This window comes from Pomacea canaliculata, linkage group LG14, assembly GCF_003073045.1.
Source record: "Pomacea canaliculata isolate SZHN2017 linkage group LG14, ASM307304v1, whole genome shotgun sequence".
Classification (NCBI taxonomy): Eukaryota; Metazoa; Mollusca; class Gastropoda; order Architaenioglossa; family Ampullariidae; genus Pomacea; species Pomacea canaliculata.
The window spans coordinates 11,100,605-11,112,544 of NC_037603.1; the positions used below are offsets into that span (position 1 = coordinate 11,100,605).

At 40.8% G+C, this 11,940-nt stretch overlaps 2 protein-coding genes across 2 annotated transcripts; both read left to right on the forward strand.

Annotated features, from left to right (window-relative positions):
* The first annotated feature begins 2,279 nt into the window (after positions 1-2,279).
* Positions 2,280-6,407, forward strand: LOC112555024 (alpha-(1,3)-fucosyltransferase C-like). Its single transcript, XM_025223148.1, has 3 exons — positions 2,280-2,409; positions 2,649-3,342; positions 4,711-6,407. The coding sequence occupies exons 2-3, from the start codon at positions 2,668-2,670 to the stop codon at positions 5,395-5,397; spliced, it is 1,362 nt and encodes a 453-aa protein (XP_025078933.1). The 5' UTR covers positions 2,280-2,409; positions 2,649-2,667; the 3' UTR covers positions 5,398-6,407.
* A 291-nt stretch (positions 6,408-6,698) lies between these two features.
* Positions 6,699-10,796, forward strand: LOC112555028 (alpha-(1,3)-fucosyltransferase C-like). The gene is made up of 4 exons (XM_025223152.1): positions 6,699-7,150; positions 7,541-7,647; positions 8,176-8,739; positions 9,861-10,796. Exons 3-4 carry the CDS (start codon positions 8,680-8,682, stop codon positions 10,548-10,550), a joined length of 750 nt encoding a protein of 249 aa, XP_025078937.1. The 5' UTR covers positions 6,699-7,150; positions 7,541-7,647; positions 8,176-8,679; the 3' UTR covers positions 10,551-10,796.
* Positions 10,797-11,940: the final 1,144 nt, after the last annotated feature.

Below are 11,940 nucleotides of genomic sequence, written 5' to 3' on the forward strand. Positions count from 1 at the left end.
CATGCCGACACTGATTCAAAATGGCGGGCCACCTTGCAGCTTCTGATAATGATATTACAAACTAATTATTTTTCTAAAACACAGAAAGCTAACACTTAAACCAGTTCTTAAGAGAATTTCCATGTAAAATCTTTAAAGTTAAACAAATCTTTTTGCCTTATAAGACAGACAACAATGCACGTAACAATCTGCTATTATTGTTTCTTCACTTTATGTTTGATTTTGTATCTCACCTGTTCAAATCTCTATTTAAGCCCGAAACCGTGTGTTAAATTGTTTTGACTTTTGTTGCTTCTGAGTATAACTTCAATAAAAGTGTTATTCACCACGCTGTTCTGTGCCATTATATTTTTCCAGTTTATTTAACGGGTCTCAAAAATTCTGCCGAGCCAAGTCAATCACAAGCTCCCAATATGCACCCTACATCTGAAGTGGCCCCTACAATAAAAGTTGAAGCGATTTGGGTCCGCCTACCCTGAAGTGATCCACGTATAAATAATCGCTTTAGCCGCTATTTGCGGGTAGCAAATATACCCAGTTTGAGTAAGATTAACGAGCTGGACTAGCGTGCTTTATTAAAAAAAAAAGTTTTAAAAATTACTTCGATGTTTATAATCTGCAACTAACCTAAAATTAGCAGACATTGGTCCTGTACTGACCGTGCAAAGTGCTAATCAACAAGTCAAGGGTTTAGGGTTAGGGGTCAGGGGTTTTATTACACGCTTGTACGGCTGTTGAGCCTTTCAGTTTGCAAACAGTTTTTTAAATCAAGGGCACATCAAAAAACTCTCCGGTGTAATTGCAAGCGGCTACATACTATGTTGCGTAGTCGAGCGTTCAACAGGTCGAAAACTTCGACTAGAAGAAAGCAGACCAAACCCCCTTTCGCCGCTTGATGGTGGCAAGTAGATGCTCCTGGAGGCCCACCAGAGTGGCGACAGCACAGCGTATGAAATAATTTGTTTTGTATTCCTTCAAACCAGTCTCATGAAGGATCTAGTTCACTATTAAACCGACCTTCAACAGCCGAGTTCTCATCGAAAAGCAACGGCATCACGGGTAAGATCTTATTGTAGAAATCGTGTTCAAAAGTATAAATAAAAGACCGTCCTTTGTAACAAAGGTGCATGTGTGTGAATTGATGGCTCATCATGACTTTGAAGAATAATATTTGACAATATGTCGTGTCGCTCCCGATGACATGGCCAGACCAGACCAGTTTCACTGTTGAAAGTAGTTCCTGGTGTCCTACGAGTGTAGCGTCCGTGCTTCGTACAAAATCGTTGGTTTGATATTCTCTGTACGAGATACGGAGCAGCCTCCTCTTGCACTTGTTCTCGAGTGTCTGAATTCTCCGCCTTGGCAATCAACATCCACATTTCACATCCGTAAAGCAGTATCGAAACTGCGAGCGAAAGGTAGGTATTGTACTTCTCAGTAAGTTTGATGTTATGACTACGCCTGTCTACTCTAGCCGTTGGCTTTGTTGTAGTTGTTATTTTGATGGGGAACATCTGTCGTGTAGATGTAGTCCTTGGAGAGAATGGCTTCCAAGTACTAAAGCTCCTTACCTCTCCGAGGCATAATTCGTTCATTTTGATATCTACTATGCTTCTGCCAGTGATTATCACTTGTCAGGACTGATCTCTGTTCCATGTGTGTTGGAACTGTCTATCAGTAATCTGATAAGGTGTTGCATGTTATTCGAATGATGTGGTTTGCAAAGCAGAGGCTGCAAATCAACCTTTCACCGACGGAAATGGAAGTGTGATGGTGCATGTATACCTTCTCTAACAGTATCAAGACCCTGTAGGAAAAAGTGAACATAGTATATTCAATTGCATATAAAATTGTGTTGGGTAATGATAACCAGCAAATGGAGTATGTGTAAAGTTGGGTAAAGATAGTTATGGAGATTAAGAGATTTCTAGTACTCATTATTTGTCTGTGGCTAGTTAAAGTGAGCGTTAATAAATATGGTGCGACATGTAAGATTTATTCTTACTTTACAATAGAAACAAGTCCTGCTGCTGGCCAAGTGTCGTTAGTGTTCAGACTAATCGGCTTTAACGATTTTATTCTCCTTACAGGAAGACCGAGAACTGCACACAAATCCTTTCCTTCAAATAAAGCCGAAAGTTTAAATCCCTTGGAAACAACTTTACGGACATTTCATCACAAGCACGGCCTGTGACGGATTTGAAAATAACCAAACGTTACCAAACAACGATGTATGTATAGAAACAGGATTTTAATGTATTGTGTAAAGTATAACTATTGCCTCATAGTCACACAGTGACATCCCTTTGTGGAACGTTGCTGTAAAAAACCTTCACTTCAGCACATCACCTCTGGCAGGTGCATAGACAAGTCCCGAGACAATTTTATTCAAAGTTTACAATGGAGAAGGTATGGAGAGTTCAGCTGCAGAATATAATGAAAGAAAACTGTGTTGAGCATGTCAAGGTAATAACGATCAGAAACCGTTGAACAGATGACCTGCTGATATTGGAAGTAATGAGGACCACAACCTTCATCCTTAACAAAATAATTATCTGTACATGTGTGTGCTTAATTGACTCCAAATAAATTTTACAAATCGTAAGAAAAAGTAATGAAATATATTGTTTCAAAATATTTGCTTTCAGGAAGAATTTTCGACAGTTCATGGGAATTTGCGGATTCAAGATGCTTTTGGCATTTCTAGGACTCCTGACTGTGTTGTACCTACTGACTTGCAGCTCAGCAAACATCTTGAAGTTTCGTCCACTGATCTCAACAGTCTGGTCACAACACAGTTCAGACCAAAACGTTTCAACAGCTTACTACTTACTTCAGTGGCAGTCAAATTCTACACTAAAACATTCTAGCACTAACTCCACGCTTAAGTACAATGGGACAACTACTCAAAGACCGTGTTGCCGAGAACATTCTTCAACAACATATTACCTACGTCACTTCCGATCGAGATTTATAGTTGATCCTACCAGCCATCAACTGACGCTTGATCAAAGGAACCTCCCTGATTTATCCTTCTCTAAAGTAAGGACTGACAGTAGAGCCTCTGCTGTTAACAATAAGTTGATTGTATGGTACAACATGCCTGAGTGGATGAAAAGAAGGTCGGATGCTGAGTTGTTTGGCCACTGTCCAGTCAGCACGTGCAACTTGTCCACAAACTTTAGTGCGGATAGAGCCGCTGGCGACGCTGTGGTGTTTCACGACGCTCCATCACACATACCAGTGCCAACTCGAGCTTTTCCTGACCAGGTGTATGTCTTCTTCATGTTAGAACCGCCGCCGATTGCTGGATCTGCGTATCGAAACACACCGTGGAACTCAGTGAGTCTCTCTGTTTCATATAAGTCGCTTTCATTCAATCATTCATTCATTTCATCCCGTAACGGGTAGTCGAAGGTACTGGAGGCACCAATGGTAGTGAAGATGTGATGAGTGCAGGAGACAGGTCTGCACCTCCTTCAGCTGTGCTTCTTGTTCCACATCTTTGCCTTGCGAGGTGGTGTAGACCGTGACCCTGCTTCTGTCCGTCCATTCCACACGCACTGGCAGGGAGCTTGTCTGTTAGTGTAACACTGTTACTGCTCTCCATCATCTTTGTGGTTGGCAAAGCGGAAGTTACTGAGTGGCCTCCCTCCTCACCCCGATAGACACGGAAGTCTTGGAATGTATCGCGCATGATTTTCTCAGTTTCATAATGTGGGAAAATAGCTGTACAATCACATAAGGGACGGCCTATTTGTGCATTTTTTTTATTTATCTCTTCCATTTTCTTCTCTCCTCATTTGAGGAAACGGATACCAATGGTAAATTTAATTTCCCAATCTTTCAATTGTTGAGGAGGAAGTTGTCAGAAGCCCGACTCAATTGCAGGCGATTTAAACACTCTGATAGTGCATTCACTTGGAGGAGAGCACGAAGGGGTGGAAAAAAAAAACACAACAACAGAGGGCCAAGTAAAATGTAAATTTATAGTCCACGTTGAGGACAGCGATCCTGAGCGGTTCAGTGTAACTAAAACTGTGGAGAGCCAAGCTTAAGGCTGTCTTCCTTCTTTGAAGAGAAACGTGGAAAAGCTAGATATTTATACAGATGTTTACAGATATATTCAATGTCTGTCCGTAAGGTAGTGAGAATGAAACTCCAACCTTCCGCAAGGCTTACGCACGAGGTTGTTTGTTTAAGGTCAATCAGAGAGATATATCCGATAACAGAAGAGATATTTTCTAGTTCGGGTCTACTCTTGACAGTGTCCAGACGCTTGTTTTTTTTTTTTGTTTTTTTTTTTACAAACTCCTGCTAAAGTGCCTCGTCACAACAATGCAACAATCTCAAGGAGTTGATAGCAGCAGTGTGCTATCAAAGTCTGGGTGAAAATTGGTAAAAGTACAACAGAAAGTTGAAGAAGGTTTTTGACAAGTTATTTTATCTCTTCTTGTTCCCCAAGATTAAGACATTTGAAAGCTTGCTATTTTATCATCGTACAAGATTTGAAAATAAAAATAAAAATAAAAACCCCATAGACCTGCCACCTGCTGTGCGTGTGCGTGTGCGTGTGCGTGTACGTGTCGTTCACACAACACTGAATTACTATTCTCAAAATATGCAAGATGAATAAAACACCACTTTATTTTCTAAAGAACAACCAAGTCGTATGTACAGCTAAGATGTTTGTGAAAATATTTCTTGTAGGTTTTCAATTGGACATGGACCTACAGGCAGGATGCCGATATAAAGAAGACATACTTCCTTCTGGAGAGTTCTCGACAGTTGCCAAATATTAGTTTCCTAAAAGATTTAGTTCGAAGGAAGGAAAAGCCTGCGGCATGGTTTGTTTCTAACTGCGATAGGGACCAAGCCCAACGACTACGTTACGTTGAGAGACTGAAGGAAGTTCTCCCTGTGGACGTATATGGACGATGTGGGACTCTGCACTGCACAACCTGGGCCAAAGAATGCGACACCATGCTTACAAAGTACTTTTTCTATCTTTCATTCGAGAACTCCTTTTGCCAGGATTACGTGACAGAGAAGTTTTCTCGAGCCTTCTTGAAGGATGTGTACGTGGTTCCTGTTGTGCGCGGTGGGCTGAACTACTCTCACCACTTTCCTGAAGGAATTTTTATCAACGCCGATGATTTTAACAGCCCAGAAGAACTGGGGATGTATCTGAAAAAGCTTATGATGGACGAAGACGCCTACATTGACATGTTGTGGCGAATCGCTCATTTTATCATCAAATCTTACGATGATCCTGACCAGTTCTCGTGGTGCCAGTTGTGTGACAAGCTACACAGGCTGCAGGACAATGCCAAGACGTATCCAGACCTCTTTGAATGGTACCACAGTGGTAAATGCCGACCACCAAGGAAATTCTAGAGCTTGGTACAGTTCGTGGCATACACTGGTGATGGTGCGATGTGGACACAACTTTTTTTCTTTTATTCGTTCAGACGGCTGAACAGGCAGCTCATCAGCTCGACCTTTTCATCAAATATTAATAACAAATGGGCAAAAGCAAGGCGCAATATCTTTTTTCTATTTCTTTACAAGCTGCACTCATTACTATAATTTCTAACAGGAAAGAAAAATGATGTGGCCATTGATCAAAGGGAAATAACTCAAGAAATAACGATTCATCGCGACAACCGCCAATTTACTTCCCTTGGAATATGAAGCGAGTATTACCGTCTACTTTGCTTAATCACATTGTTTGCTATGAAACCGTTTTAAATTTTTTTTTATTTTAACGAATTTCCCTACTTGTGGCCTCTTACTGTTTTAAGAAAGTACTTTTACTTGCTTTAAGGCTATCGAAATTAGGAATCATTGATACACTTCTCTTGAAGATGACAAAGTAAATAAAATAAAAGAAATTTAAGTGTCACCAATGTGAGGAAGCTGTATGACTAAGTTAGAACAACTCAATAAGCAGTTTTTATGTTTGCAGATGCAATTTGAGAAGTTCTGATTCATTTTAATTGAGCATTTTCTTCGAGCAGCCTCACAACCAAAAGAGTTTGCGCTCTAAGCGCTAGTAAAAGTAATAAAGCAAATGACATCAACACACGCGCTAACAATGGCATGTCATCATACTCAACCACACACACTAAACCACCAATTAGTAGGCTAAAAATACATTTGTAATTAACTAGTTGGAAATCAAGTATTGAAGAGCACATTTGACCAATGAAAACACACATCTGAATCGGCGGTCACTAGTGGATTCTAAGGTGGGCTAAGTGGGAATGTGTAGAGTAGAGCACGCATACGAACACACACACACACACCCACACACACACGCCAACAAACACACACACAGCTCGAACTAAGATGAAACTTCATTTATCCAAGATGGCAGTTAGGGTTAGCTCGACATGAAAACACAACAACAAAGTTTTAATACAACACATTCCTATCCACCAAACATACTCATACATTCATGGCTCAGGCAGGCCTGACGAGAGGGGGGGGGGACAGGGGGTCTGGTGTACCCGGGCCCGCGGCTGTCAAGGGGGCCCGGCCTTGGTCAGTGGATTTTTTTTTCTTCTTCTCCTTTTCTTTTTCTTTTAAAGAAAGGTCTAAGGACAGAACACCCAAGCATTACACATGCAGAAGTTGAGTTTGAGTGTAGATATTGAGATTCGAATTGTAAACATACATTATATACTGGGAAAATAATTTACAATTACAAGTACAAGGGGCCCGGAGAGGTCGTCTGTCCCGGGGCCTGGGCTGGCTCTCGGCGGTCCTGGGCTCAGGCATCTGCATTCACTCGCACACAGTAACATTCAGAAAGGCAGCACACCCAACGTGTGAGAGCCAGTTACAATTGAATGAATTCTCCGTGGCAACCATTATTTTTCTCTGGGACAACGAAGAGGAACGGGATGATGGGGACTAGGAGTTTAGTAGCGCCGACTGATTTATCGAGTTTGAATATTGTACTCTGCGTGACACAAGCAATGACGAAGCTGAATGCTCCGACGCCATTTTAATCATGACGTAAAACTTGAATGACGACATATGGGTACAATGACGGACAAAGTAAAAAAGAAAGTTCTAGAAAGATCAGTGGATGTGCAGCAAGAGAGGGAGAAAGAGGGAGAGATCTGCGCCAGCATCTTGTCAGGTTTGTTGTGGTTTGTACGTGTTCATTGGTATAACGGGATGCAAGTCGATACATTTTAATAGGATTAGTACTGATTAGTATCGATGTGCATTGAAGGACTTGGGGATGTTGGCTGTGTAGTCTGTGTTAGCCGTGAAGTTGCTGTCGCTTTTGTCCCTCTGCTGCTCCTTTTCGTAAGAACGAGAACGAGGCTGCACCTAACTGGGATGACAGCTCTCGGGCTCCACAACTGTTTCTTTATATATTTGGTTGTTACTGAGCTTGACATGCAGTTTGTGCCTGTATGTTCATCATTGACTTGGTTTTAGTTTCTGCTGTGTTTTTGTAAGCGACATTAGGGATCAAACAGTAACAACAACTGCGGGATTACATAATACTTCTGTCCTTCAGAGAAAGTCTAAAGTTTATTTCCTTGGAAACATCTTTGCGGAAGAGATTTCATCGCAAGCACGACCTGAGACGGGATTGAAAAAGATTGTTTACTAAACAACAGCGATGTATGTATAGAAACATTGTTTTATTGTATTGTGTGGAGTATAACTACATCTTTACCGAGCGACATTTCTTTTGTGAAAGTTTAAAAGTATCAGTAGATATCCAGGTATCACCAAACATTACTATCACGTCTCAGTTAACTTTGATTTTCCGTGCGTTTGTTATGGGAAACCCTTTGTAAAATATTCCCGTTACTGATTATTCGCTCTTTACTTGCTTGTTGTTGTAAAAACATTTATGTCAGCCCATCACCTCTGGTAGATACATACACAGGTACCTAGTTCCGTTTCACATGCAGTTTACCATACAGGAGGACTTGAGAGTCTACCTGCAGAATACGATGAAAGAATAGAAGAGAGACGACACGACAGCTGGATAACCATCACAAACCATGAATGCGATGACCTGCTGATACCAGTAGTGATGAGAACCGAAACTTTATCCATAACAAAATAATTAGCTATTCATGTGTGTGATCAATTATCTCTGATTAAACATTAACTCATTTTGTCTAAAAAATGTGCTTACAGGGAGAATCTTCGCAAGTTCACCAGAACTCGGAGACTCAAGATGTGTTTGGTTCTTCTGGTACTCCTGACTGTGTTGTGCATAGTGACTCTAAGCATCCTGACATTTACTTCAATGCCCATGATAATCGCGCCACAACACAGCCACAGTTCTTCAACATCTCATTACTTACGTCACTTCCGCTCGATATTTATACTTGATGTTGCAAATCATTACTTGCCACTTGATCGTCAAGGGAACTCTTTTAGTATATCCTCCTCTGATGTAAGGACTGAGAGTAGAGCCTCTGTTGTTAACAATAAGTTGATTGTATGGTACAACATGCATGAGTCGATGCAGAGAAAGTCGGAGGGCGAGGTGTTTGGCCACTGTCCAGTCAGCACATGCAACTTGTCCACAAACTATAGTGCGGATAGTGCAGCTGGCGACGCTGTGGTGTTTGACGGCGCTCCATTAGAGATACCAGTGCCACCTCGAGCTTTCCTGACCAGGTGTACGTCTTCTATATGTTAGAACCGCCGCCGAAACTTTGGTTTGGAGAGCAAAAAACATCACCATGGAACTCAGTGAGTCTCTTTGTTTCATAGTGTATTAAAATCGCTTTCATTTATTTTCCTACCGTAACTGGTACGAGCCTAGCACAGGTGAACTCACACTAAGGAGAGGCTTTGCGCACCCGTAAGAAGGTCCACCCAGTAGACAGCAGGTCGACTTCTTCACGTCAGTTACTATTCTTCTTTCCACTTCTCACGGCTTCGGTCTCCTTTAACGTAGTCCTGGAGGACCGTCGTCGCTTTCCCCCAGGTCGACATAGAGGTGTGATGATTCTGAAGAGTATGGCATATAATATTCTTCGCTATTATTACAATTGTTTTATCATCGCATAAATGCTAGCCCATTAACGGAAGGAACATTTTATTTTCACAATTTTTTTCTTTTTTTACTCCTCTGAAAATTGCGCCAATTGCGTGCGTGTGACTTAGAACAAGAGGAGAACGGGTACCAATGGTTAACGTAATCACCCAGTCCTCCAATTATTGGGGATCGTGATTCCATAGAACGGCTCAAACGCCTGTTATTTAGGAACTCGGGTTTCCTCTTTTACATCGAGGTCTGTCCTCTAACTAACCCTAACCAACTTTACAAAGTTCCTGCTGCTGAACGTAAAAACAAAGAACAACAACCCCAAGCCTAAAACTCTGCATCTATTCTAAGTTCACAAGTAGCTCTCAAAGAGGTTTTCTTAGTTACAAAAGAATCCAAAAGATATCAAAGGTAAAGAAGCTATCGTTTTAATTAAGTAAGCCGTAATGTTCAGCAATGAAAATCTTGCATTTGGTATTTTTTTTTTTTTTTTTAATTTAAACATTTTTTACAAGTGGAAATAAAATTAAACTTCTATAAACCAGTGACCAAGCCTCTGAACCTCCTCAAAGTTGACGATTTCGTGTACTGCTATCAACAATGGCGAGTCGTCAGAAGGGTTGTGTGGGGTTCACAAGATCAAAATGATCATTTTTTAAGATGATAATATTGAACTAAAACTTGTTATATAAACAATCGAAACACAATTCTCATTACTTTTCTAACAATCTTTGTGTATGCCTCGATGATTTCTCGGCTTTGTTTTCTAAACGAGCTCTAAATCATTGTACAGCTAAAATCTTTGTGAAAATATTTGTTGCAGGCTTTTAACTGGACATGGACCTACAGGCAGGATGCCGATATAATAACGACATACTTTTATCTGGAACATTCCAAGCAGTTGCCAAATATTAGTTTCCTAAAAGATTTAGTTCGAAAGAAGGAAAAGCCTGCAGCATGGTTTGTTTCTAACTGCCATCAGGACCAAGCCCAACGACTTCGTTACGTTGAGAGACTGAAGGAAGTTCTCCCTGTGGACGTATATGGAGACTGTGGGACTCTGCACTGCACAACCTTGGCCAAAGAATGCGACACCATGCTTACCAAGTACTTTTTCTATCTTTCCTTCGAGAACTCTTTTTGCCAGGATTACGTGACAGAGAAGTTTTCTCGAGCCTTCTTGAAGGATGTGTACGTGGTTCCTGTTGCGCGCGGTGGGCTGAACTACTCTCACCACTTTCCTCAAGGAATTTTTATCAACGCCGATGACTTTAGCAGCCCAGAAGAACTAGGGATGTATCTGAAAAAGCTGATGAACGACGAAGACGCCTACATTGACATGTTGTGGCGAATCGCTCACTTTGTCAACTTGGACTCTGACAAAAACCCATACTACTACTCGTGGTGCCAGCTGTGTGACAAGCTACACAGGCTGCAGGACAATGCCAAGACGTATCCAGACCTCTTTGGATGGTACTACGATGGGACATGCCGACCGCCAAGGGAATTCTAGAGCTTGGTACAGTTGGTGGCATACACTGGTGGGTGCCATTTTGGCAGAACTTTTTCTTTTTTTTTCGTTCATACGGCTGCTAAGAGTCAAAAGGCAGCTGGACAACTCGACCTTTTTATTGTCAAGTGACGTCCCGATCACAGTAAACATGTGATGCACCTATCGTCGACAAATGTGGAATATAACAAAGTGAACAATATGATTGTGAATGTCAAGTGCAAGATTATACGGTTGTACCTTCCTGTTGCTTGCTTATACCATGAATTACTTGAGTGAGAGAGAGATTGAGAGAGAGTATAAAAAGAGTAATTTCAAAGGTCTAATTAAGCGCACAATGTTGTTAATTATGGTTGTGTCAAACTCGAGGCAAGGTCCGTAAACGCGCAAGCGTATAAACGTGTGGATAATGCATAGATACATCTTAGTTACAAATCGTATGACGTGTCGATTTTGACCTCTGTGTTTTCCTCCGTGTACCTCTCCTTTAAACGTGCAATGAAAACGCACATCTTTCGTAAACTTCACTCCTTGGGCCTTTTCCACACACTGCCTTTTGCTGTTACTCTCTGCTCTTGTTCTTGTTATTGGTTCCTTTTTGTGTTTTCTCTTTTTGATGTTATTCTTCGTTTAGTACGGTTGTTTATTCTTTTATAGTTCATATGTTATAAAAAAAACTTATCAGTATCTCGGGATTTAAAAGTAAGATCTATATGTAATTACCTAATTGAATTTTGTTCCTTTTTTTCCCATTGTATCAGGCAATGCATGGCTTAACTAAACCTGGTCACAAAGTTTGAGTGAGAGAGTTTTGAAGAATTTCACAGAAAATGTTTTACATTTTAAACTATTAATAAAAAAATTGGCAAAAGGATGGCGCATGATCTTTTTTCTATTTCTTTTTAAACTACACTAATTACTGTAGTTTTACATGGGAAAAATGATGTGGGCATTGTTCAAAGGGAAAAAACTCTAGAAATAACGATTCATCGTGACAATGGCCAGTTTACTTCCCTTGGAAAATGAAGCGAGTATTGTCTTCTACTTCGCTTAGTAACATCTTTTGCTCTGAAACCATTTTTCTGTTTGTTTATTTCGACGAATTGACCTATTTGTGGAATCAAACTGTTAGAACGAAGTACTTGTACTTGCTTTAGGGCTGTCGAAATGAGCAATCATTGATACACTTCTCTTGAAGATGACAAGGAAGTATATAAAATAAAAGAAATTTAAGTGTCACCAATGTGAGGACGCTGTATGACAGAACAACTCAATAAGCAGTTTTTGTGTTTGCAGATGCAGTTTGAGAAGTTCTGATTTACTGTAATTGAGCATTCTCCTCGCGCAGCCTCACATCCAAAACAGATTGCACACTCTACGCTGACAAACAGTA